At 47.8% G+C, this 27,744-nt stretch overlaps 1 protein-coding gene across 7 annotated transcripts in view; it reads left to right on the forward strand.

The window, feature by feature from the left end:
• The window catches only part of PTCH1 (patched 1), a 75,910-nt gene that overhangs the window by 28,031 nt on the left and 20,135 nt on the right, over positions 1-27,744 (forward strand). For all 7 annotated transcript variants that reach the window (XM_028835407.2, XM_015118103.3, XM_077966529.1 and 4 more), the window contains 13 exons: positions 3,494-3,683; positions 7,172-7,241; positions 7,335-7,426; positions 8,776-8,974; positions 9,275-9,396; positions 10,215-10,362; positions 11,172-11,303; positions 11,659-11,814; positions 12,494-12,592; positions 13,186-13,311; positions 21,294-21,412; positions 22,051-22,453; positions 23,804-24,113. In XM_028835407.2, coding sequence (XP_028691240.2) covers positions 3,494-3,683; positions 7,172-7,241; positions 7,335-7,426; positions 8,776-8,974; positions 9,275-9,396; positions 10,215-10,362; positions 11,172-11,303; positions 11,659-11,814; positions 12,494-12,592; positions 13,186-13,311; positions 21,294-21,412; positions 22,051-22,453; positions 23,804-24,113 — 2,166 coding nt within the window. The remainder of the gene's footprint in view (positions 1-3,493; positions 3,684-7,171; positions 7,242-7,334; positions 7,427-8,775; positions 8,975-9,274; positions 9,397-10,214; positions 10,363-11,171; positions 11,304-11,658; positions 11,815-12,493; positions 12,593-13,185; positions 13,312-21,293; positions 21,413-22,050; positions 22,454-23,803; positions 24,114-27,744) is intronic.

Raw genomic sequence — 27,744 nt, forward strand, 5'->3', positions numbered from 1 at the left:
CAGAGCAAGACCTTGTCTTTAAATAAAGAGAAGAAAAAGAAAGGAGAAACCTACTTCTCCAAGACCATGACCTTCATCTCAATCATCTAAAATGGGTTCTGTGGAGCTTCCTGGGCTCAAAGCTTCACACTTAGGGATGATAAGGTAGACAGCAAGGTAATGAACAGCTTTCAGCTGTCATTCAGCAGTGATTTAGGAGAGGTGTTTGCTAGGGTAGCAAATGTCAGACGAGTCTGTAAAATTGCTCTATCCTGGAGGGTTTCTGTGTCTGGCAGCGTTCCAGAGCGTGTTGGGTGAATACTGATGTCAGGATATATGAGTGTCGTGTACTTTATGACACAGTTATACCCAAGAAGGGGCTGAGTCTACCAGTGCACGTGGTAAATGACACAAGACTTAATGACGGTCTCAGCAAGCTCCACCACACTTGCCTCCCTTCTCTCCCTGCAATAAGCCAAACCTGGGGCGTTTGCAGCTGCTGGTTCCTCTACCCAGAACGCTGTTCCTCCAGCTCTTCAAAGTCACCTAAATGTTGTTTCCCTTTAGGTCTTCCCTGCTATCCCATTTGAAGTAGCTTTTCCCCTTCCCCACCACCCAACATGGCATCACCATCTTCGTTTTCTCCATCACACTTGTGCTATGAAGGTATCTTAGTGCTTTGCTTGGCTGTTGCCTGTTCCCTTCACTGGCCAGCACGCCTCTTGGAGAGACCACACTGACTGGTTTTGTCCACCACATCCCCACGGCCTGTGACAAAGTACCCACCCACAAATACTTGCTGGATGAATGAATCACGTTACGGCTGTTGGTCAGATAAAATGCGTGGCAACTAAACGTCATTAAAGTTTTTGAATCATTTTGCAAAACATTCATATTTGGTTAAACGTAAGATGAAAGATTAGATAAAATATGGCCATGTACTATGTAAAAATGAATTGAATTGAACAGTACATATGGCAGAGGTGGTTGAGAAAACTGTAGACGTCAGAGTCTCAACTCTCGTTGCTTGGCCACCCTGTAGCAATAGTCTTGGTTGAAACATCATGTTGGCAAAATAGTTGTGTTCATCACTAGAGCAAAGAGATGGAGGAGAGAAAAGTTTTCCAATTCTAGAGAAAGGGCAAATCTATACCTTTATTAAAATGTTTATGTCAATATACATCTTAAAACATCTAGAAAGGGGACATGATGGAGACTCCCCGGGTACATTTTATATCTTGTAGAAAATAAGTGCCATTTCCAAAACACCCTGTGTTTCCATTATGAGGTTGGTCTGGAAGAGTATGGTAAAAAGTTCTTAGCAGCACAGACTTTGTGTTTGGTTTTGCTATTTTTGTGCACACTGCCCTCGGGTCACCTCGAGGGTTGTACAGTTAACAGGCAGCTGTTCTGCTGAGGCCTGATGGGCAGAAGCCTGCAGAAGCCAGGCTGTCTGTCATGGACTGCTGCTCACTGGAACGGCACCCAAATCACCATCTAAGGGTGGGGGCTGTGCTTTGTCACTGTTGTTTTTTAATTTCGTGGGTTTAAGTCACCTTATATTCTAAGCTTCAGTAAATGTGCAGAAGGTGCTACTTTGTAAGCAGAATGAAAAACCTCGCACATGCTCATGTTTGAGGAGGCAGGTAAAAATGGGAATGACTTCTAGGTTTGTGGCATGAGATGTGATAACACCAGGAAAAAAGAAGGGGTGAGCAAAGGCTGCGTTGCGCTCCTTGATGGGCAGCTCTGCAGCTGTGACCTCTGGACTCATAACTGGCTTTTTAGTCTCGTATAACTTCTGCACTTCTAGGGGATGTGGGCTGGCTCAAATTCAGTTAATTGGTTGGAAGTCTGCGTGGTGTTAAGTACTGTGCTTTGTGCTAGAGTGAGCAAGGCCCTGCCTTCAGGCAGCTTTCCCAGGGCTTACAGGAAAGGGCAGCCGAGTAGGGAAATGCTTCTCTGTGCTAGTTGTTGCCCAGTGTTTTCCCGTGGTTTTTCCTTAACTTCACATTGATTGCAAGGCCCTCGGCAGTCCCCCCTGGCGTTTTTCAAAGTTTTCTGCACACAGAAGTCTTACTCCTTTTTATTAACCGACGGATACATTCCTCCCTCCTTCCCGAGCCCACACGCAGTATGTTAAACCTCACCTCACGGGGCTCCTGGCCTTGGCATCCGCGTGGACCTGCACAGAGGGTCCTGCCAGGCGGTGAATTTGTACTGGTTTTCCTAATGAGGGCATTATTTGCTTTTTAGCCTGCCCCCTTGTTTATAAAATATGCCAAGAGAACTAAACAACCCGCTGTTCCCAGTCCTTATTTACTTGTCCAAACCAAATGTTTGTGTCCTTGAATACTAAACTGGAAGAAAAAGGACGCCTCCTCGTGGGAAAGCTGTGATCTCTGAGTTTTTTTCTAAACTGTCGCTGCAGGCCTGCTTTTCAGTCAACACGCAACTTATCAGTGACTTTAGGGACAATTCAGACCTGCTTCATTTGCCCTAGAGTGTGGGGTGCAGGAGCTCTAGGTTCCTGGGTCTGTAGCTGTTAATATCTCCCTGATACACCTCCCAGCCCAGGTGCAGCATTCGGAGCTTGGCTTGGCCCAGAACCGTTCATTGAACATAACCTTGGGCCTAAGGATGTAAAAAGGAGAGGAAGAGAAAAGGCGGTTGGCAGTCACAGTGATGATGGTTTTCTTTGGTCACCTGTGCCCGCGCTGGCTTTGGGCATGCCCCGTGCTGGCCAGCTTTCTGTGAGGCAGGACTTCTCGGCCTGGGCAGCAGGTTCAGGATCACCTGGGACGCTTCCGGAACACAGGCTGCTTGCCCCCAGCTGACTCAGAACCTGGCACCTGTGTTTTCTGGATGCTGACCAGGGGAGTCTGATGGAACCAGGTTCCAGGGACTGCCCATGATGGCTGTGGCTAATACATTTTGTTCCTCTCAAGTGGAATTTCCCCATGGGCATCTGACTTGAACCACTTTGTCTTCTCCTGGCAAGTTTTGTGTGGAACACAAACTCGTCACCTGTCCTTGTTTCTTTTTCCACGAGGAGAAACATTTCCTTGTTACCTTTGCCAGATTACTTAGGAGAAGAGTGTAAATTGAAGCCATTTATCTTGAAATGTGCTGCAGGGGCACGTTGTTTATACAAGTGAAAGAAATTGTAACAGGGTTATTTGGTCTGGTCTGCAAGGAAAAGGTGTCTCAAGTTTTCCTTTCTGCTCCCCCTTTCTGCTCCCACTTTCTGCACATAGTGTATTAGTTAGAATTAGGTTTGCGTCTGTGACAGGCGGGACAGCCATTAATGGGCTTAGTGTATATTTTTTATGTTTACTATTGGTAAAGATAACAATGCCATTAATAATAAAGTGAATGTTACTGCTCACCCATCAGCCAGTCTCATGACCAGAGTTCATCTATTGTGTATCCTATGGCAGGTAGTCAGATAACAGATAAAACATGAGTTTGCAGTGATTTTGCTATTCTAATTAAACCTGTACATGTTTGTCAGTTGGAGGACGAGTAAGTCGTGAATTAAATTATACTCGCCAGAAGATTGGAGAAGAGGCTATGTTTAATCCTCAACTCATGATACAGACCCCTAAGGAAGAAGGTGCTAACGTCCTGACCACAGAAGCACTCCTACAGCACCTGGACTCTGTGCTCCAGGCCAGCCGTGTCCACGTATACATGTACAACAGGTAAGGCCCACCGCGCCCACCCACTGATGAGCAGCAGGTAAGGCGGTGGGAGAAGGCTACTGGTGTAGGTCCTGTTATTTTAGTAAATGGAGTTGCCCTGGAAATGCACCTGGAGTATTAGTTCAGATAGCTTTGCAATGAAAGGATTTTTTTCGTCTTGATTTGTTTCTCAAGTTTGGTAACAAAGCAAGTGCATTACTTTATAATGTATTGCCAGTGAGTATCTTGGCACTGTCCCCAAATGAGGATGACCCTGAGCCCGTTGGGGTCTGTACACCAACGCTGTAAGATGTTTCATTGCTTAAGAGATTTTCGGAGCAGTGATATTTTGAGTTGCCCTTAGTGAACTTACAAACAATGCGAAAAGGAAGAGCTATTTCTTGTGACTTTGTACTTGTGGTTATTTTGTGTCACACAGCGTGTTGGGGGCTGAGCCACCATGGGAATTGTTGCTGACACCTTTTTATATTTTTTTGAGACAGAGCCTCACTCTGTTGCCCAGGCTGGAGTGCAGCGGTGCAATCTTGGCTCACTGCAACCTCTGCTTCCTGGGTTCAAGCAATCCTCATGCCTCAGCTTCCCAAGTAGCTGGGACTAGAGGCGCCCGCCACCACGCCTGGCTCATTTTTGTATTTTCAGTAGAGACGGGGTTTCACCATGTTGGCCAGGCTGGTCTCGAACTCCTGACCTCAAGTGATCCGCCCGCCTCAGCCTCCCAAAGTGCTGGGACTACATGTGTGAGCCACCATGCCTGGCCCGCTGACACCTTTTGAAAAAGTCATCTTTTAGCATCATATTGCTGATTTCACAATGTTGTGAGTAGAGTAAAGCATTAGGAAGAGTTCAGAACTCGGTCCTTTTTCTCATGTATCTAGACTGTCGGTTACTACAGGGCAGGGGCCACCTCTCACCTGTTTTCACCCCAGCATTGAGAACAGAGTGGGCATTCAGTTTGTTGATTGCTATTGAGGCTGGCATCACTAAACCCCATTTCCAGGGGACCTCTGCGTTGACGTCACCCAACCCCATGGCCTCCCCTAGGCTTTCAGCACCTCTTCGCTGAGGCCTTCACTGTACCCTTTATTTTTCCCGGAAGAGGTGAGGAAGGAGCAGTGTAGGCATATTCGGCAGCCAGGGAGAACCAAAGAAAAGAATAAAATTAAGATTTTTACTTGTCCCTGCTCTAACCTCTGCTTACGTTCCAGCTTGACAGGATCCTAGGGACAAGCACAGCCGGGGCAAGTCACATATCCATATCTTTGGCACATTCTTGTTTGCTTATCTGTAACCTGGGCTTATGGTCATGTGTGTTGGTGTCCTCCATGGTCCCCAGAGCAAGATCAGATATATGAATGCAAGGGCCTTAGAAAATGTAAAATCATGTTTCTGCCAGGCAGACTTGCCCTGCTGGTCTGTAACAAGCATTGTAGGGAAGCAACTACCCAGTGTAATTTTGCAGAATGTGAAGTGGCATCTCTGCGGGGAGCCAGGAAATGGGTGTCCTAGGGCCACTGCAAGCATGGCCAGTGCATTCTTAGTGTTTGTCACCTACACGCTTCAGGAGAAGACGTGAGGGTCTGTGCAATTAAATTACACACTTAAGCTGAGATGGGTCAAGAGTAATTTTATGCATTGGAATGAACTTTAAGAACGTGTAGTTTAACCCATCCCACGTTCTAGGTGAGAAAACTGGGAATTAGACTAATTAGAGCATTTGTCCAAGTTCATGCAATTATGAAATGAGAGAGCCAGGTTTCAAAGCCTTTTTCTGGCCTCAAGCCCGTTAGTTTTTCTAATGCACAATGATGCCCTTCTCAAGCAAGTGTAGATGAGAGTTGATCAAGTAATAGAAACTGAGAACCAACTCATGCTGGATATTCTATGTTGATGCTATGTAGAATTACAATAGAAATATGTCCATGGATGGGTGGCTGGGTGGAGGATGGAGGAGAGATGGGTAACTTAGGCACAGCTCTCAAAGAGAGGAAAGACATGAGTATAGACAGACATGGACAGAGCAAACGTGGGCGGTCCCCATGACAGCTACGCAGATCTGGCCAGCCAGGGCTCTAGAGTTCAGGAGAAAGGGGTCATTTTCAACAAGCTTAACGGGGGTGACATTTCAACAGGGCGCTGAGAGACAGATAGGAAGGCACAGGGAAGAGGACACAGTAAGCTCCCGGGGTGAAGACAGTCCTGCCTTAGGAGGCCAATAATAGAGCAGTTGAGAGGGAGGTTTTTTCTTTTTTTTTTTTTCTTCCCTTGGACTTTTCCAGCCCCACCACTTTCAAATTTTCTTTTCTTTTTTCTTTTTCTTCTTTTTTTTTCAGTTAGACTGATCTTCCTAACACACTTGGAAAGATATGGGCGTATATAACGCTTTTCTAGAGACAATAAAACTCCAGATTAATTTTGTTTGTTTGTTTGTTTGTTTTTGAGAGATGGGATCTTGCTCATCTAGGCTGGAGTGCAGTGGAGCAATCATAGCTTACTGCAGCCTCGAACTCCTGGGCTCAAGTGATCCTCCCACCTCTGCCTCCCAAGTAGCTGGGACTATATACGTGTGGCACCACGCCTGGCAATTTGTTTTTCATTTTTTTTGTAGAGACAGGGTCACTCTCTGTTGCCCAGGCTGGAGTGTAGTGGCACGATCACAGCTCACTGCCTCAGCCTCCCAGGCTCAAGTAATTTCCTGTCTGGAGCTGGGATGACAGGCGTGCACCACTGCTCCCAGCTAATTTTTTAAGTTTATTTATTCACTCACTCATTCATTCATTTATAGTAGAGCTAGGGTCTCACTTTGTTGCCCAGGCTGGTTTCAAACTCCTGGCTTCATGCTGTCCTCCCGCCTGCACCTCCCAAAGTGCTGGGATTACAGGCGTGAGCTGCAGCACCCAGCCCCAGATTAATTCTCGATCTGTATATTTATTCACGTTTCTGTACAATAGGAATAGAAGAGACTGCGAAGTTAGAATGTGACCCACCTGGCACATGTTGTTGTTTATAATATTAATGGTTAAGAGCAGAAGTGTTCATTTTAAACACTACCCATTCAGGACATGATCTGCCAGTAAAACATCTCCGCACCTGAATATGTGTCAATACTTTGCAAACCTAATTTAATCCCCACCTATTTTGAATTTGTGATAATTCAGCTGGGCTGCCCTGAAGTTGTTTAATGTATGTAGAAAAGCAGATTAATGGTGTAAACAAGATTATTGGGAGAACACTTAAGAAAACAAGACTTTTCAAGTACTTTGGTAGCATTCATTTACATAAACACCCTACATGTTAATTACGATTGAGTATTATCTATTCATTAAAGCAAGCTTGCTGGGTCTCTACTTGGCAAAAGCGCTGCTCGTTTTGACAGATGCTTAAAAGTGATCGAAATTGCAGTTCTTTTTATATGTTCTGTCATTCCGAATTTGCACTCATTTTCTTACCTTCCGGTGAGAAATGTTTGTCTCTGCTTTTCGTTTTATTAGGCAGTGGAAGTTGGAACATTTGTGTTACAAATCCGGAGAGCTTATCACAGAAACAGGTTACATGGATCAGGTACATTTTCTTCTTGTTGGCAAAAATTTCTCAGGAACACCCCAGTAGTATGCCTTAACCTAACGCGTGGCCTCTTCTTTTTAACTTCGACAGATAATAGAGTATCTTTACCCTTGTTTGATTATTACACCTTTGGACTGCTTCTGGGAAGGGGCGAAATTACAGTCCGGGACAGCGTACCTCCTGTAAGTGTGTGATCGCGCTTTCTGATGTCTGTGACTTCTCTAGGACTCAGTGTTTCTGATGTTGCTTATCATTGCTTGTTCCATTTCGGTTTTGAACAAGAAATAAAAACATTGAAATTCCATGTGCATTTTTTGAGTGAATAGTCGGGGGAGAGGGGATTTCAGCAGAATGTTTTTTCTCTTTTCAAAAAACAGTTCTGTAGGCGTCATTAAATTTCATTCACTTTTACCAACCTATTTATATGCAAATAAAATGCAAATTATTGCAGAGTACGTGTGATTTTTTAACTCTTTAAAATGTTCGTAGTTTTGAAGACTAGGCATTTAGACACTTATTTTTTAAGGAGATACTTTATTAGTGGGTACACATCAGAACGAAATATTTTAAGTCTGAGATCTTCCTGTGAAGTAAAATGCTAACCTTTCTTCAGATCACACTAATGGCATTTAAGGGGAAAATCCAGTATCTCTGAAGGCCACGGTAGGGAACACTTCACGGTTTAGCAGTTGGATATTATATATACCGCGTCATTTAGAGAATAATTGTTAATCAGCATAGACATTTTCAGTTAATTATGCGAGAGTGAGAGCTTGGGTTATTGTTTCTGTCCTGGCTTGCACGTATCTGCAAAAGCAATTTGCCGTGGCCATCCCCTGACCTTCAGTGTACAGTTTTAGATGGGAAATAAGGGGTTTTGTGTTTTCTGGTTGGGAGATTCCGAATAATGACTTCAGCCTGGTTAAGCAGCTACAGTGTGGTTTGAACCACATAACAGGCAGCCAAAAGCCTTTCTGGTCTGTCAACAGCACAAATTCAAAAGTGAGTGTGGGGGGAAGTGGCTGTGATGGTGGTGATGGCAGAGGCCGCAGGGGGCTTGCCCACTCCATTGCCAGGCTGTCAGAGAGCGCTCATAAGTATGGAATTGTTAAAGGTAGCAGGGATCAAATATTTTGATTGATGACATTTACAAAGCATTTATTAGGCTGCCAAGTGCTAATTTGACATTGTGACGCCCTCTTTTTAAAAAAAAATTAATTTTGGATCTGTCTTTTGGCTAATTTTGTCTGTAGATATTAAATATACAATATCAGCAGTTAAAGATTGTTCAATGCCCTCATTAATTTATGAGTCCTCTCTCTGCTTAGCATCTTCAGTCATGAATTATTTTCCTGACCTAAGTTTGCATGCAGATATGCTGGAAAGGAGCATTTGTTTTGATGCCAGAGTCCCAAAATTGCAGCATTGCCAGGAGCCTCCTACAAGGTGGATGCAGTGGGTGCAGCCCTGTGACTTTACGATGGCTTTAGAAGGCTCTTTTCATGGTCTCGTCTGCTGATTTCTTTCGCAGAGGTAAACCTCCTTTGCGATGGACAAACTTCGACCCTTTGGAATTCCTAGAAGAGTTAAAGAAAATAAACTATCAAGTGGACAGCTGGGAGGAAATGCTGAATAAGGCTGAGGTTGGTCATGGTTACATGGACCGCCCCTGCCTCAATCCGGCCGATCCAGACTGCCCAGCCACAGCCCCCAACAAAAATTCAACCAAAGTGAGTGTCAGCAGTGAGCGCGCTCAGAAGGGGTGGAGAGCAAAACACTTTTTTGTGTCCATTCATCGTTCACTTTATTATTTTCATTTTTAACATTTCATTCTCCACGATCGTCTTTGTCTACGGAACTAAGTTTGTTTATAGAGCTAAATTTTGCTGTAAGATTTGCCATACGCCTCTCATTAGCCCAGCTATTAATGTTCTCTCTGAGACACACAAGCCCTTAATGCACTGGATTTTAACAAGGCATGTGACCTGCCTACTAATTCCCGTAATTATGTGGCTGTCTTTTTATTTTAGCCTCTTGATATGGCCCTTGTTTTGAATGGTGGATGTCATGGCTTATCTCGAAAGTATATGCACTGGCAGGAGGAGTTGATTGTGGGTGGCACAGTCAAGAACAGCACTGGAAAACTCGTCAGGTAAGCCAGCTCCCGAAGACAATCTGTGCCCTCTCGTCTTCCTTTCTTCAAAAGCCACTTCCCTCCTGACATCAGCAAGTGTATTTGTGTTAATACTTAAACCGTTACCCTCGCTAGCTGGGTGGCGTCCTAGAATATTAAGAAATACTAGCAGACTGCAACAGCTTGAAAAAGCACCTTGTGGGGAATTTTTCAAGAATGGATTGGTAGTTTTCATCAAGACCATAGTTCCTGACCGTAGGATTTCAGGAGATCGGCCCATTATGTAGAGAAGGGGGGCAGGTGTGAAGTAGGCCGGGAGACACTGGTCAGAGAGAGTTCATGGTGCAAGCTGCACAGTGTCAGACTGTTAAAGGAAAAGACGAAGAGCCAGCGGCTCAATAAGAATTATCCTTTGTGCACTTGTGGACTCTGGTCAGTCAGGTGTCTGGCGTTTCGTGTAAGATTCCCCCCCTGGGAACGCCGCCGTCTGGGATTTCTGCACAGCGAGTATGCTTCGCTGAGCCCGGTGTATCTGCTCAAGCTATCTGCTCCTCTCCCCTTCCTGTTTCATGGAATGGAAACTGTGAAAGGAAATTGCCTATTAATTTAATTTTGGGGTCTATCTGTAAAAGGTTTGTAAGGTTACACCTTTAATATGGTACATCAATCTATTAAATAAAATAACCATCCTGGTTCCATTTTAATGGAAACATGTGCTCACGGAGAAGGAAGAGAATTGCAGCCAGTGAGTTGGGGGAGCTGGCTGGGGATTTGAGGCAGTGGAAATGGCTTCCTGGGCATACTGATGATGTGCCTTCCCTTGGACTGTGCCACAGCGCCCACGCCCTGCAGACCATGTTCCAGTTAATGACTCCCAAGCAAATGTACGAGCACTTCAAGGGGTACGAGTATGTCTCACACATCAACTGGAATGAGGACAAGGCGGCAGCCATCCTGGAGGCCTGGCAGAGGACGTATGTGGAGGTAAACCCACCTTCGAATCGGCCTGCAGACTCGCTGGTTACGCAATTCTTCGTTTTCACCATTATTTAAAACATTTCTTTCCATTCGCTTTATTTTCAAAATGTTGCAATTCCGGGAACTTGATGGCATGAAAACTTTTTTCCTCTTCTTTGATATTGAAAATCCTAGGATGATATCGAAGAGACTAGTTCTAATTGGGGTGCCCTCAGACATGTTTAGTAACCGGTTGTGAACTACAGAACTAAAGCACCTAACAGTGTTTAAAAAACACTTGGTTAGCAAAGGTGTCTGGAAAACATTAGCAAGGCATAGAATCTGTTCACAGCTGCAGGCCCCTTGGCCAGGTCATGTGACAGGAGCTGGCCTTTGTTTCCCAAGCAGTGACCTCTGCCAGGCTGCATGTGACCTTTTAAAAGTGGCCAGCAAATGAACAGGGGGAGGAGGGCCGTACGAATGGGTTGTTTTGGATTAGGGGGGAGCTGATGGGACCGCAAGTCAATTGTGAAGTTACAGAGAAGAGACGAGCAGTCTCAGCCCTGCAGTAAGTACAGCACTCGGAGTGTACTCCAGCAACACCGGCCCTCAGCAGCACCCACTGCCGCTGATTAGCCACGGCCCTTGTCCTAAAACAGGGTTCTTTAATGTTAGCCCAAGTTCAGCTTCCCTCCCTGCCCTGGAATCACGTAGAGCTTTTTAAAAAATGCATCAGAATAAAAGAAGGGCTGGGCTGTGTCACCTGAGGTCTGTGCTGTCGAGGCTTGTGAAGCGTTCATTGCATTTGGGCATTTCACCTTCTGTTGTGACCACAGGTGGTTCATCAGAGTGTCGCACAGAACTCCACTCAAAAGGTGCTTTCCTTCACCACCACGACCCTGGACGACATCCTGAAATCCTTCTCTGACGTCAGTGTCATCCGCGTGGCCAGCGGCTACTTACTCATGGTAATGCTCAGTGCCATGCTCTGGGGGGCTGGAGTTTGGTTTGGTTGTTTTAGTCTTTACCTTTCCATGACCGCTCCTGCTTCTTAACTGCTCTTAACATCCACGTGCATCCAGGACAGAGCGCGTGGCGTCACGGTGGTTTAAAAGTGGTCGTGTAAAGCGTGTTTCCCATTTGCCGTTGGCCTACCTTTGACTCCTATCATTTTATGTGACGTCCTTGATGTAAAGTTTTGTTGTTGTTGGATTTCGTAGGTTCTGCCTTTTGATTTGGGGTGATGGGTGGGGGGAAACATTAGAATCACGACACATTCTAATGTTCGGCTTCTGTTCTGTGCCCCCATTGTTCTGCTTGCAGCTCGCCTATGCCTGTCTAACCATGCTGCGCTGGGACTGCTCCAAGTCCCAGGGTGCCGTGGGGCTGGCTGGCGTCCTGCTGGTTGCACTGTCAGTGGCTGCAGGACTGGGCCTGTGCTCATTGATCGGAATTTCCTTTAACGCTGCAACAACTCAGGTACTAAAGGAGCCATTCATCCGCTGTCCGTTGACAAACGCCCCGGTCCCCCAGGCTCGGCCCAGCCAGCCTTCTGTGTGTCCTTCTCACCGGAAGGGTCTTGCAGCCTTTTCCACTAGGATGCTACTGGCCTCAGGGAGATGCTGTCTCTTGATGCTGTCCGCCCTGAGGGCAGTGGGTGGGAAGTCTGTTGGGCTTACTGGTTCGTAGAGACACTTTGCGGATAGGAATGTATGTCATTGACCAGGGTTGTGGCTCTCCAACTCTGATGGGCATTGGCATGGCTTGCAGGGCTTGTGAAAGCTCAGATTGCCAGGCCCCACCCCCGGGGTTTCTCGGTAAGTCTGGGGCTGGGGCTGAGAATGTGTACTTCAGGGCAGTTCCCAGTGATGCTGGTCCATGGACCACACTCTGCGAATCGTTGCTTAAATGAGTTAGATTCCTTCTCATGTACTAGCCTAAAAAAATGATAGTACACAGACCTTCAAAGTAAAAACGTGCAAGCTCTTCTGTGAGCTAAACTGCTAGGCTTTGGGATGTCGGGTGAATTCTTCACCATGAGGTCACGAAGCTCTGCTTTGGGAGCTGTCAGGCGCTGGTGGCAGTGTCCTAACTAGCTTTAGAATCCTCTGAATTGTATCTCACGTGTCTAATGCCAGCATCCTCTGTTTTGTGGTAGGTTTTGCCATTTCTTGCTCTTGGTGTTGGTGTGGATGATGTTTTTCTTCTGGCCCACGCCTTCAGTGAAACGGGACAGAATAAAAGAATCCCCTTTGAGGTAACGCAAAAGCAAAAGACGAGAGCTTTGGGGACATAGCAGCTTCCCCTGTTTCTATTTGTCCTTTAATTTTCCTCAGTCTGGCCCAGTAAAGATTTCAGTCCCATGTCAGATGATGTGCCACTGGCTGCCAGGCAATGAAATCAGCCGGAAGACCCTCCAGACATGTATTTGCTATGAGACGTCCCAAGAGCTGCATTTGGGGTGCCTTTGGGAATACGGGTGTTTATTTTAGTGTGACACTTCACCCCCAGCTGCCATACCTTTCCAGAGCCTGCTTTTGCTTCTCTGGAGATGTCGGTCACTTAGCCATCACCTCGCTCCACTCCCTTTTAAAATTATACTTAAGCGTTAAGTCATTATCTTGCAGCTTTCTGCTCTGGATGGTAATAACCATGAGGAATTCATGACTCTGTAGATAGTACTGGATAATGCTGGTGTTAGGGGGCAAGGCAGGTGGCTCTTTCTCTTCCCCTAATGCCAGCATGATAAGCTACAGTTGTGTTACTCTGCCACGTATCTGCTCACACAGTCTGTGCTCCAAGGGGACCCTGTCCAGTGCAGCTCTCAGCACTGTGGTTTCTTATTCCCAGGACAGGACCGGGGAGTGCCTGAAGCGCACAGGAGCCAGCGTGGCCCTCACGTCCATCAGCAACGTCACAGCCTTCTTCATGGCCGCGTTAATCCCGATTCCCGCTCTGCGGGCGTTCTCCCTCCAGGTGAGCTTCTGGTGATGAAGGCTACGGTGATCCTGAGCGGGGCACTGACTTCCAGCATCCCATGTCTGCGGTCTCTGCTAAGGCACTTCAGTTACTTATGAAGTGAAATAGAAATGTCTGTGTTTGAGGCTTTGTTTAACTGGGTGGATGCTTCTTTAAGCTTATAACCCTGACATTCCCTCCAAAAAACTCAGCACTTCTGGAGTTTTTCTTTCCTTCCTATCACTGTGAAGCCCAGATGCCTGTTGCCTATAGAGTGGCCCTGTCCTTTATACGTGGCTTTTGGGGCTACTCTGTGTTGCCCTCTGGGCTCACCAGTGCTGCAGCCAGCTTCTGGGCCATGCCCTGCTTTCAAACACCACTCCCAGTACCTGTGCTTACCCCCTCTCCCGCTGCCCACCTCATCCCAAACAGGCCACCTTTTCTTTTGCTTTTGCCAAAGCAGCCCCAACCCAAGACAGTTTTAAGCTGAGGTTGCATGTCAGACGGCACTGCAGGACCACAGACTGGCCAGGCTGCCGTGGAGAATTTCCTGCAGGGTGCTCCTCGGCGGGCCCTCGCTTTCCACCTCCCTTTCCTAAGTTGGCCCCCACAGTCTCTCCTGTCGCCTCTTCTCTTTCCTTTTGGTCCCCTGCTCCCCTCTCAGGCTGCCCAAGCAGATTCACAGTCCCTCGCACTTCCCATGCGGAGCACGTGGGCCCCTCAGGACTTGTCCTCTCCTTCCAGACCAGGCTGTCACCTCCAGAGGCCGTCAGGATATTTTCTAATCAGAGACTCGGCTTCTGTGAATTGGAAGCACGGACAGTTCCCTGGGATGGGGATAGAGCTGTAGTCCTGTGCCTGGAGTAAATTACTGACATTGCCCTTGAGCTACTTGAAACGCATAGGAACCCTAAAATGAGTTACTACGGCTGATAGAGCAGAGGCTTCACCAGCTTGTGCCATGGTCTTCTGGAGCCCAGAGTGGCCTGGAGTTTTGATGTCTCAAGATGTTATTGGGGTTTTGTGAATTAATTTCAAATTTTAAAACCTCGATTGTTTCCCCTTTCTTCTCTGTGAAGATATGATATATAATTCTCAAGCTGGCCAGGTTTTTAAAGGAAACGACATCTGTGTCACTTTTTAGCCTGCTGTTACGATGCCCAGTGCACTCACACAGCTTTACGCTACTCACCAAGAGCTCTTGCAGATGCGAGCAGGAAGAGAAATTGACCAGTCATGCATCTGGTTTCTGTTTATATTTTGTCAATATGTTTAGCTCTTTCCTACTCTTTTACGTTTGTCTTATACGATGAACCAATCAATCACGTATTTGAATGTCATTTCACTAGATACCAAGAGGCCTGGGCAACTACTGATCCTACTGGGTTTGGGAATCGAGGCATCCTTAGTCTTTAGTGTGAGGCACAGTTGGATAAAAGATTCTATGCCAATGGCCATAACCACCAGCCCCGAAAGAAACACAAAAAGAAAAGAAAACAGGGTTTATTTGTATTATAAATCTACATAGAAGTAAAAATAGTGAATCAATGAATAATGTTCAGATCTGACGCTCGAACCAAAGCACAGGACAAGGAAACTCTCTGATTGCTCAGTGGCATGAAAGGTGAGCCAGACTCGCAGCGCAGCTGAAGTTGTAGAATGCCTTTGTGCGCAGGCGTGTGTCTGCTCAGCACCCTGTGGTACCCCAGTCTCATTTCATGTGCAGCAGGTGCTGGTATTGAGAAACTGTTCTAGAGTCTTTCAGTCGTGGGACCCTGTCTCCCCATTCTCTCTCCTCTCCCCTTCTTTTCTGCTTGCCTTTTTGCTCACTGTCTTTCTGTACCTGCTCACACTCCTTCTTTTCTTCTTTTCTCTCTCATTCTCTCCTCTGCTCTCTCAGTACATACTGATGGCTCATCGAGGCCGACTGTCCTTTAACGACACCCTATGGTGTGGTGGTCTGAAACGCTACATGAGGTTTCCTTAGGAGGAGTAGCCTTGTAGAAAATCCAGTGCGTTAAGTTCTCCCAAGGTAAGCACCTTACAGAGACGAAAATGAGTACTGTTGGCTTTGTGTTTCTCTTTCAAACCACCGCAGTATCACTGTAGAAAATTGCAACTATAGTTTCCAAGAGTCCTCATCTTATTAAAGAATGCCTCCCCGTGACACTCGTTCATTCTCTGTCAAAAAAAAAAAAAAAAAGATTGCTGGGCACGGTGACTCATACCTGTAATCCCAGCACTTTGAGAGGCCAAGGCAGGCGGATCACCTGAGGTCGGATTTCAAGACCTCCCTGACCAACATGGAGAAACCCCGTCTCTACTGAAAATAAAAAATTAGCTGGGCATGGTGGTGCATGCCTGTAATCCCAGCTACTTGGAAGGCTGAGGCAGGAGAATTGCTTGAATCCAGGAGGCGGAGGTTGCAGTGAGCCAAGATCGTGCCATTGCACTCCAGCCTGGGTGACAGAGCAAGACTCCGTCTCAAAAAAAAAAAAAAAAAAAAAAGAAAGAAAGAAAATGCAAGGAAGAGAGCGAGCTTGCAGTGGTATTTGCAGTGGCCATCAGAAGATTTTCTCTGGTTCTGTTTTAAATGTATTGACCCTCAAATTTAGGCATTATGTAGCTTCTCTTTCTGTTGGTGAACAGTATCAGGTTTGACTCTGGGTGTTCAGTTGTGTTTATATTTGCAAGATGCCACAAATTAAACTTCAAAAGGGAGTGACTCAAGGTGGTTCTGTCCAATAGTAAACCTGCGTTACCTTCAGAATTTTCCATATAAAACTCCAATTTTGTAGACTGACCAAATAATTAGATATTTTTTTCCACAAAGAAACTGTCTTAAACCTCATCAGCCTTTATCTATCTGCCTAAATGCCACCTCTACACCAGGAATCACTGGCACCAGCTGTAATTCTTTGTAATTAAAACTAGGGCTTGCTGGTAGCCCAGTAGTGTTTATTCTTCAATGAAAACTCGCAGAACAGAACCCCTTGTTCTATCTGGTCTAGGAGGGTTCGACTGGAACCTTCTCTGCACATGTCCCAGCCTTAGCTGCTTTGAGGGGATGGGCCATTTCCTATGAGCACAATAACTAGAATTGATTCACAGTTACAATATCACCCCCATCATCTCCTCTGGTTTACTTACACTCTCTTGCCTTTGCGACAACCCTTTTTGCTTTCTGAGCAGCCCTTGCTGGTTATTTTACTATTTTGGTGTCAATCTGGGAACCTGGCGTTGAGAAAATACTCCCCCACATGTAGTAGGTTATGAGAAAGTCAGTTAGATGGGACGCCGCTTGGGGTTCTTCTCTCATCCCTTAACTTCCGTCACGGACACGGAGCAAGGTGCCCAGCAGCAGGCTTCTCTGACCGATGAGGCCTGGTAGCCGAGAAGCTGCCCAACCTCTGTGGTGGTGGGTGTGGCTGGCAGGTGCCCATCCCTGCGCCCGTGGGGCTCCCTGTGTCACAAACCTCTGCTCTCCTCATCCTCATGAACACCTGTCCAAACCGGGATGCCCAGGGTCTCTTCTCTACATTCCACTCCTCAATTCTAAACATGACTGATTGTAAAAGCTAAAAGGATTCGGGCCCCAGGATTACATGCTCCTGGAAGATCTCCGTTAGAATCCTACCTGTTCTTGCCATCTCCTGCTGTCTCACGGTCATGGATCCTAACCCCGTCCACAGACATCCTCTCAGTAAGGGACCAGATCTCACAAAACTCCTGGTTCTCAGCTGGGCCGGGGGCTTTGATCTGATTTACTGGATAACCTCAGGCAGGTGACTTGACTGCACTTGGGGGACGTTATCAGGTAATACTGTCAACAGCAGTGAGCACCCCCTGCTTGCTGTGAATCAGGCATGAATGACCTGATCTTCATAGCGTCTCCTTTCTCTTCCCCAAAGTGAATCTCAAACCCCAGCCGTACTGAGGTGCCTGAGCCAGGTGTCTCCTCTTGCACAGTCTGTGTTTTCTTCACAGGGAGCACCTACCATTCCCCTGCTCCTGACTGACCTCTTTTTCTTTTCTTTTCTTTTCTTTTTCTTTTTTTGTTTTTATTTTTTATTTTTTTGAGGTGGAGCCTCACTCTTGTTGCCCAGGCTGGAGTGCAGTGGTGCGATCTCGGCTCACCACAACCTCCACCTCCTGGGTTCAAGCGATTCTTCTGCCTCAGCTGCCCGAGTAACTGGGATTTTAGGCACGCGCCACCACGCCTGGCTAACTTTGTATTTTTAGTAGAGATGGGGGTTTCTCCATGTTGGTCAGGCTGGTCTCAAACTCCAACCTCAAGTGATCCTCCTGCCTTGACCTCCCAAAGTGCTGGGATTACAGGCGTGAGCCACCGTGCCCGGCCCTCTTTATCATCCTCTAAACCCTGCTGAGGCCTCTCCCAGAAAGCCTGCCTTGACTGATCACCCCTACACCCCACTGAGCTGTTCTGCAGCCTGGCACCTGCCTTTATGAGGCCATCCATCATTTGGGATTGTCATTTGCGTATAGGTCTTGCTCTGTGAGAATTGAGAGTAGGATTTTTCTTATCTTTGTGTCTTCAGCACCCAGCACAGTACTGGATTTTTCTTTTTAAAAGATCTCTCTCTCAGGTGAATTCTCCTGTCACAGTGGTGATGAGCTTATTTGTGTAGGCCTATCCGACAGGTCTTACATACATGAGAGTGGTAAGCTAACACGCTTCATATTTTTCAATTGATGAAGGATTTTCAAGATAGACCAAGAAGAAAGAGGTTAGGTCGTTTTTAGAAGACTCTTGACAGGGAATTAATTATTAGGAGACATCTCTCCAGAACTCAGGCTTGCTGGTTTACGTTGAGCATAAACTCACAATTCCCATCCAAAGCCCTTTGTGGGAGTTCTCCCTCAATTGTGTTAGGTGCCAGTTACAGCCAGGTGTTCTTTCCTTACCCTAGGACATTTATCAATTTGAGGTTTGTGAACTAAGCAGTTCTTTTGAGAAGCCTCGTTTTTTATTTTCTTTTTTTTTTTTTTTTTTTTTTTGAGACAGAGTCTCGCTCTGTCACCCAGGCTGGAGTGCGGTGGTGCAATCTTGGCTCACTGCAACATCTACCTCCCAGGTTCAAGTGATTCTCCTGCCTCAGCCCCCCGACTAGCTGGGACTACAGGCGCCCGCCACCACGCTCAGCTAATTTTTGTGTGTGTGTTTTAGTAGAGACGGGGTTTCACCATGTTAGTGGGGATGGTCTCGATCTCCTGACCTCATGATCCACCCGCCTCGGCCTCCCAAAGTGTTGGGATAACAGGCGTGAGCCACCGTGCCTGGCCTCGTTTTTTATTTTCAAAGCCATGTCTGTCAATGTCCTGGCTCCTCAGCGTCGCCAGTGCGTTTCTCTGTGGTGCCCCTTCTGCCGTGCCCTTCCAAGCTAGGTCGACTTTCCACTGGCCTCTGTTGGCTTCCTCTATTAACAGCCCAATTTTGTAATATTTACTAGGTCAGCAGGAGATTGCCAACACACTGCAGAATCTAGCCCTGTGTTTATTCTAGGTTATAGAGTGACTTTTGAATCTTTCTGCCTACTATAATCACACACAGGAATTTCTTTCTGCTTAACTTTCCTTGGCCTTCTCTGTTTCTTGCTCTCACACCCCACTGGCTACTCCAGAGGCTGTTTGGAATTTGCCTATGAAAACCTCAGGGGACACGTGCGAAATGGTATTTCCTGTTTTAAAGGGGGACATTTTGATATACTCGATCCACTTTATATAAAAATGTTTAACTGTAAAATCAGGGTCGCGTGACCTCTTGGAAGCATTCTGGAAGGGAAATGCTTCTGTTTGTTTTACATTCTGTCTGGAGCGTGCTCTCTGTTCCGCCTTTGTGGATTCGGTTTGGTTAGGTTACCGCAACACGTTAGTAGTTTAGTTCCCAGGTGTGCCTTTCCGGTTCATGGAATTATTAGAGATAGAAAGGCCCAGAAATAGTCAAGACTATGCTTGTCACATCGGCTCTTGATGATGTAGCAAAAGAACCTCTTAACATCTGTCATAGTTTCAAACACGTCAAGAGGAAAGGGAAAGAAAAATACTGTTTAAAAGCATCTTTATTTTCGAAGCGGTCCTCTGATTGGGCGGAGGGGTATTGGTGACCTCTGATTGGGCGGAGGGGTATTGGTGACCTCTGATTGGGCGGCGGGGTATTGGTGACCTCTGATTGGGCGGCGGGGTATTAGTGACCTCTGATTGGGCGGCGGGGTATTGGTGACCTCTGATTGGGCGGCGGGGTATTGGTGACCTCTGATTGGGCGGCGGGGTGTTGGTGACCTCTTGATTGGGCGGCGGGGTGTTGGTGACCTCTTGATTGGGCGGCGGGGTGTTGGTGACCCCTGACTGGGCGGCGGGGTGTTGGTGACCCCTGACTGGGCGGCGGGGTACTGGTGACCCCTGACTGGGCGGAGGCGTGTTGGTGACCCCTGACTGGGCGGAGGGGTACTGGTGACCCCTGACTGGGCGGGGGCATGTTGGTGACCTCTGGGCGGAGGCCGCGTGTTGGTGACCTCTGAGTGGGCGGAGGCGTGTTGGTGACCTCTGGGCGGAGGGGTGTTGGTGACCTCTGACTGGGCGGGGGCGTGTTGGTGACCTCTGACTGGGCGGGGGCGTGTTGGTGACCTCTGGGCGGGGGCGTGTTGGTGACCTCTGACTGGGCGGAGGCCGCGTGTTGGTGACCCCTGACTGGGCGGAGGCCGCGTGTTGGTGACCACTGATTGGGCGGAGGCCGCGTGTTGGTGACCACTGATTGGGCGGAGGCCGCGTGTTGGTGACCACTGATTGGGCGGAGGCCGCGTGTTGGTGACCCCTGACTGGGCGGAGGCGTGTTGGTGACCTCTGAGTGGGCGGAGGCGTGTTGGTGACCTCTGAGTGGGCGGAGGCCACGTGTTGGTGACCTCTGAGTGGGCGGAGGCGTGTTGGTGACCTCTGATTGGGCGGAGGGGTGTTGGTGACCTCTGATTGGGCGGGGGCGTGTTGGTGACCTCTGACTGGGCGGGGGCGTGTTGGTGACCTCTGACTGGGCGGGGGCGTGTTGGTGACCTCTGATTGGGCGGAGGCCGCGTGTTGGTGACCTCTGGGCGGGGGCGTGTTGGTGACCTCTGATTGGGCGGGGGCGTGTTGGTGACCCCTGACTGGGCGGAGGCCGCGTGTTGGTGACCCCTGACTGGGCGGAGGCCGCGTGTTGGTGACCTCTGACTGGGTGGAGGCGTGTTGGTGACCCCTGACTGGGCGGAGGCGTGTTGGTGACCTCTGAGTGGGCGGAGGCGTGTTGGTGACCTCTGAGTGGGCGGAGGGGTGTTGGTGACCTCTGACTGGGCGGAGGCGTGTTGGTGACCTCTGATTGGGCGGGGGCGTGTTGGTGACCTCTGGGCGGGGGCGTGTTGGTGACCCCTGATTGGGCGGAGGCCGCGTGTTGGTGACCCCTGACTGGGCGGAGGCCGCGTGTTGGTGACCTCTGACTGGGCGGAGGCGTGTTGGTGACCTCTGATTGGGCGGGGGCGTGTTGGTGACCTCTGATTGGGCGGGGGCGTGTTGGTGACCTCTGATTGGGCGGAGGCCGCATGTTGGTGACCTCTGGGCGGGGGCGTGTTGGTGACCTCTGATTGGGCGGGGGCGTGTTGGTGACCCCTGACTGGGCGGAGGCCGCGTGTTGGTGACCCCTGACTGGGCGGAGGCCGCGTGTTGGTGACCTCTGACTGGGTGGAGGCGTGTTGGTGACCCCTGACTGGGCGGAGGCGTGTTGGTGACCTCTGATTGAGCGGGGGCGTGTTGGTGACCTCTGATTGGGCGGAGGCCGCGTGTTGGTGACCTCTGGGCGGGGGCGTGTTGGTGACCTCTGAGTGGGCGGAGGCGTGTTGGTGACCTCTGAGTGGGCGGAGGCGTGTTGGTGACCTCTGAGTGGGCGGAGGCGTGTTGGTGACCTCTGAGTGGGCGGAGGCGTGTTGGTGACCTCTGAATTTCTTCCCTGTTCCCAGGCGGCGGTAGTAGTGGTGTTCAATTTTGCCATGGTTCTGCTCATCTTTCCTGCCATTCTCAGCATGGATTTATATCGACGCGAGGACAGGAGACTGGATATTTTCTGCTGTTTTACAAGGTACGTTTTCAGACCGCTGTGGCCTTTTGGTTGGGTGCAGAATTGTGCAGTGAGAGAACTCTTTCAGCTGTGGACTTAGGCATGTGGTGACAGGGTTTGTGCTGGCGTGGAGGATACAGGGGAGAGATTGGACAGAGGCTGCCTCCCTAGGGGGGCATCAGAGTCTCCTGGGCTTCCTTCTCCCCTGCCCCAGCTGAACAGTCTCACAGCCCTCGGGATGCTGGTACCGATGACCCCTTTGCCCATCATGAACTGATGTTGCCAATTGTGGGAGCGCTTCATATCTCCGCGTTAGAGCAGAACAAGATTGAAGACCACCCTCTAGAAGATGTGTAGTCCTTTGGTGGTTTGATTTTGTTTGGAATTATGCTTTGAAGGATTGGTCATGATGGAACTTGCTTTTGGAAGGCAAATTTAGGATCAGTTCTCCACGTGGCCTCCTCAGACTGACTTTTATCTAGTTCACCAGGCAATGATGTTATCAGCCAGGCCATGTTTCTGGAGCTCAGCAGTGTAACGTTTCTCTTCCCAAGTCAGGGCTGTGTAAAATGGGTTCCCCGTCCGCAGTGAAAATGGCAGAATGAAAGCACCATTACCCTCTTTCAGCATAACATTGCATCGTGCTTCCCTCCTTTCAGCCCCTGCGTCAGCAGAGTGATTCAGGTTGAACCTCAGGCCTACACCGACACGCGCGACAATACCCGCTACAGCCCCCCACCCCCCTACAGCAGCCACAGCTTTGCCCATGAAACGCAGATTACCATGCAGTCCACTGTCCAGCTCCGCACGGAGTACGACCCCCACACACACGTGTACTACACCACCGCCGAGCCGCGCTCCGAGATCTCCGTGCAGCCCGTCACCGTGACGCAGGACACCCTCAGCTGCCAGAGCCCGGAGAGCACCAGCTCCACAAGGGACCTGCTCTCCCAGTTCTCCGACTCCAGCCTCCACTGCCTCGAGCCCCCCTGTACCAAGTGGACGCTCTCATCTTTTGCTGAGAAGCACTATGCTCCTTTCCTCTTGAAACCAAAAGCCAAGGTAATCTACCACAACTTAAGACTCTTCCTGTCTTCAAAAAAATAACAGAACCTTTGGAGCTCATCAGATTGCTTCTACTTTTCTTCTTTTTCCTTAAAAAAATTCATATAAGTATGATATATTTCAGTCCTCCAAAAGTCAACGCTTTTAGAGCACAGGGCCATTTTAATGAGGTTATCTTCCGTGGGAGTGAACCACCATGCAGCGAATCTTTTTATGAATGAGGTTGTTTAAAAATGTGATTATTGCCAGGTGCGGTGGCTCATGCCTGTTATCCCAGCGCTTTGGGAGGCTGAGGTGGGAGGATTGCTTGAGCCAGGAGTTCAAGAACAGCCTTGGGCAACAAAGGACGACCCTGTCTTTACAAAATATTTTAAAAATTAGCCAGGGACAGGTGTGGCTCACGCCCCTAATCCCAGCATTCTCGGAGGCCAAGGCCAGCGGATTGCTTGAACCCAGGAGTTCGAGACCAGCCCAGGCAACGTGGTGAAACTCCATCTCTACAAAAAATTGCCAGGGCATGGTGCTGTGCCTATAGTCCCAGCTGCTTAGGAGGCTGAGGTGGGAAGATCACTGAGCCCGGGGATTCAAGGCTACAGTGAACCCTGATGGCACCACTTCATTCCAGCCTGGGTGAGAGAGTAAGACCCTGTCTCAAAAGAGAGAGAGAGAAAAAAAAAAGGCATGGTGCTGTGTACCTGTAGTCCTAGCTACTTGGGCAGCTGAGACAGGAGGATCACTTGAGCCCAGGAGTTGGAGGCAACAGTGAACCCTGATCATGCCACTGCACTCCATCCTGGGAAACAGAGTGAGATCCCAACTCAGATAAATAACAAAACAAGGCTGGGCGTGGTGGCTCACGCCTGCAATCCCAGCACTTTGGGAGGCCGAGACAGGTGGATCACCTGAGGTCAGGAGTTCAAGACCAGCCTGGCCAACATGGTGAATCCACATCTCTACTAAAAATACAAAAAAAAAATAGCCAGGCATGGTAGTGCACACCTGTAATCTCAGCTACTCAGGAGGCTGAGGCACGAGAATTGCTTGAACCTGGGAGGTGGAGGTTACAGTGAGCCGAGATGGCACCACTGCACTCTAGCCTGGGCAACACAAGACTCTATCTGTCTCACACACACACACACACACACAAATATATATATATATATATGAATAACAAAAATGCGATTACTGTGATTTTATACTTTTTCTATGGGAGAACAACCCCTACAAGCTAAATCAGGTCAAGTGTGGTGGTGCAAACAAGGTATTAACTAGACAGCTTCTCTTTGTCCAGGCAGAGTCAGTGGTGCTCCCTGGGATCTGTCTGACCTTGTACCTCTTCTGTTCCAGGTGGTGGTGATCTTCCTTTTTCTGGGCTTGCTGGGGGTCAGCCTTTATGGGACTACCCGAGTGAGAGACGGGCTGGACCTTACGGACATTGTACCTCGGGAAACCAGAGAATATGACTTTATTGCTGCACAGTTCAAATACTTTTCTTTCTACAACATGTATATAGTCACCCAGAAAGCAGACTACCCGAATATCCAGCACTTACTTTACGACCTTCACAGGAGTTTCAGTAACGTGAAGTATGTCATGTTGGAAGAAAACAAACAGCTTCCCAAAATGTGGCTGCACTACTTCAGAGACTGGCTTCAAGGTAAGGCCGTGGGAGGGCTTTCGTCCTTTTGCTCTTTTGCATGTTCAGCTTCAACAGGTTCCTTTGTCCTGATTATGAAAGTGTTAGATTAGAATGTAACACTGACGTGTTTCATGGACTTGTAAGAGTTGCTCAAGAGTCTTACCTGGACTGTTTCTGCAGCAGCCTCCCAGCTCTGGGTTTTCCCTGTAAAATGATGCAGATAATTCAGACGAGCTTCTGTGGGAAGGTACAGATGCACGTTAGGAAAAGGGGAGCATGTAACAGGTGGAGCTGAGGCTTCTGGTGCTTTCCTCTTGGATAGATGGTGGCTAGTTTGGTGACCACATGAAATCAAAGTGTGGCTGGGATTTCCAGACTGATTGCCAAATTATAGCTTACTGTACCAGGAGATGCTAGATAAGCAGTGGACATAGTCTTAAACTCCGTATTTTGACCATCCTTTAAGAAGTTATTTGTCTATTTCTAATTGACTTTGTTTTTAGAGCAGTTTCAGGTTTTCAGGAAAATTGAGCAGAAGGTGCCGAGATGGCCCATGTCCTCCTTCCTCACCCATACACAGCCCCCCACTATAAACGTCCTGCAGCAGGGGCTGCATTTGTTACAGCTGACGAACCTGCACACTGTTACCCAGGCTCCATACTTTACGGCTGGGTTCATTTTGACCATTTCGTGATTTGGTACATGAAGTAAAGTTATAAATGTTTAATCACATTTCACACTATTTTATAAATAATCAAATTCTGCTTTAAAATGCCCTTCTTCGTGGGGTGCAGTGGCTCACACCTGTAAATCCCAGCACTTTGGGATGCCAAGGTGGGCAGATCACCTGAGGTCAGGAGTTCGAGACCAGCCCGGCCAACATGGTGAAACCCCATCTCTACTAAAAATACAAAAATTAGCTGGGCGTGGTGGTGGGTGCCTGTAATCCCAGCTGCTCAGGAGACTGAGGCAGGAGAATCACTTGAACCTGGGAGGTGGAGGTTGCAGTGAGCCTAGATTGCACCATTGCACTCCAGCCTGGGCGACAAGAGCAAGACTCCATCTCAAAAAATAAATAAATAATAAAGTGCCTTTATTGGTTTCTTTGCTCTTAGAAATGTTTCTAGGAAATATTCATCAGCTGGAGGGGAAAAAAAAGTCTAAATTTTCTCCTGACCAACTGCATAGAAATGTATGCAGTGATTCCAAGAACATCTGTTCATTTATTCTGCGTTGACACATGCAAAGCCAAGTAGAGAATCAGGATAATTATCCACCCAATTCAAGCAAAAACGCTTTTACTGGAGTACCAAATCATTATGGTCCCCAACATTTTTTGGCTTAGATTAATCCGAATGATTGTCTTAATTTCCCACTTAATTAGGCTTGTTTAAACCCAGATGTAAGTGCCTTTTTTGGTCTGAAGTGAATACACTTGTACGTAGAGACTCGGCAGCCAGTTTCCCTGAGAGTTTGCCGGAAATGGTCAACAACTTGAGGTTGGTGGAGGTTCCATACAGCTAGCTTCTGGCCTTGACTTGTGTTTACCAGAACTTTCTGCCTACATGTATACCCAGTTTGACTTTCCTTTTGGAGGAAGGTAAAGAGAACATGCCATGATTATTATCTATTAACAGCCTCCTGAGACAAACGTGAATTTGTTCCAAGCTTTATTTTTCACATTTAGTTTAGAAAGCAATGGTTTTCGGGATAATGAGTTAAAAGAGAGACAGTGGAGAGAGTCCCTGCTTTTCATTTTCCCTGCATTGACCAAAGACATGCAAATAACTTGCCACAGATAACAAAGAGATCTGCTGTGCCCTGCCAGTCTCTGAGCAGAGGAGGGTTACTGTAGAGGGTATTTCAGTGTCTTTGGCCACTGCTCTGGAGGCTCAGTGTGGCATGCTAGGCAAGGATTGGGAAGGGGGTAAAGGGGGATTGTCTTAAGGCCGTGCAGGGGGTTAACCTTTTTATAGAGCATTGTAGATCATCTCTATACATTTCTTCCTTTATAGATGTAAAGCAGCTGGACTTGAGATTTCTTTTTTAAGGTGCATTGGAATCATGTTTTGATTGCTATGTGAACGGCATACACCTAGACCAAGTGAGATCCATTGCTGCTGAGCAGTCAGGGTCCCAGGCAGCCCTGGGACTCCATGACTGACTCTTACAGGGTCCACTAGAGCACTCAACACAGAATGACCAGACCCGGGAGCCCTTTGCTGCCTACACGTTCTTCAGGCCTGTTGAGTGGTTGATGTGGTCTTTGAACATTTTCTCCAAGGAAACAATTAGCCTTGAGTCAGCTTTCCTTGCTAACATTTTTGTGTGGTTTTTAAATGGGGGGAGCCTCATTGGTTTTTAATGGAATTCCCGTTAAAACCATGTTATCTCATTGGTCTTTATCAACATTCCAAAAGTTTATCTTTGATTTGTTTTACTCCTAAAACTATATAATGGTTAATTTCAAAACTGCCCTACATGTCACATCTTAAAACACATGCAAACAAGGCGGAGTCAGATCAAAATCATGCCTCAAATCTTGTGCAAATGTGTTCCTTTTTATTTCACACTGGATTATGCAAACAAAATTGTGATTAACATTTTACTTCTGGGGTTCCATAGCTGAAGGAAAATGGGCAATCGGGGTTACTCCTTTAGGCCAGAACTTTACACTAGAAAATAATTACTAGCACAAGGTATTCATAAGGGGAGAACTTCTAGCTGACATGTTAAGATTTGCTGTAAAATAAGTAAAATGTCACAGTTTTCTAGAGTGTGCGTGCGTTAGAATATGAAGCACTGGATAAGGGGCAGTGGAAACCCAACCTTATCCCTTGTTTTGTGTCCAGGGTCGTACCTTGTACATGTGCTTAGGCCAGCCCATTGTTACTTGAGCTTTTTGGTGATTCATCAGAAAATACTGTAGTAATGGGGAAAGAACTTAACTGTTCCATAAAGTCGATCACTGTTTCGTATTCATCTTTGAACCCCTGGTACAGTGAATGGCACCTAAGGGACCAGCAGTGTAGATTCTGAGTTGAATCCAGTTTCCAACAAGGCTGACTTCCCCAAATAGGTTCTTTCTTCCTTTGTTTCACCCTCGGGTGTCCCAGAAGTCTTTGTGTGTGAATATCGTAAAACCGCCCTCAGATTTTGGGGACCCTGTTTGCCACCAGATGTTGTTGATGCTGGAGTTGAATCTGCTTGTCTTACTCCTGCCTTTGACACATCTTTGGGTACCACAGTGTGTCCCGGCACTGTAGGCCAGTGAGTGGCTCCGTCTGCCTCTGCTGACTTGCTGCCTGGGTTTGAGTTCCGTCCAACGCTCACCTGCTGCGTGGCCTTCTCCGGGCTCCCCTCTCCAAGCCTCAGTTCCTCCATGTGTGAAGCTGGAGTGACTAACTGTAACGGGGCTGTCCCTTGGTTGCTGTGATGCCCAGCGCTGCCCCACACTCACCAAGCGTTTGCCTGTCTTCAGGATTAGCCAGTTAAGGGAGAGGGGCTTAAAGCCCAGGACGCGCTGTGAGGTCATGAAAACTGTTACGGCGAGGAAAACAGATGAGGTCTCCCTTTTTGAGGGGAAAGGAGGAGCAGTAATTTTTCTTCTCCTGTTCACTTTTTTTTCAAAAGCAGGAAGAAAGGGCTT

The sequence above is a fragment of the Macaca mulatta genome, chromosome 15 (assembly GCF_049350105.2).
Source record: "Macaca mulatta isolate MMU2019108-1 chromosome 15, T2T-MMU8v2.0, whole genome shotgun sequence".
Taxonomy (NCBI): Eukaryota; Metazoa; Chordata; class Mammalia; order Primates; family Cercopithecidae; genus Macaca; species Macaca mulatta.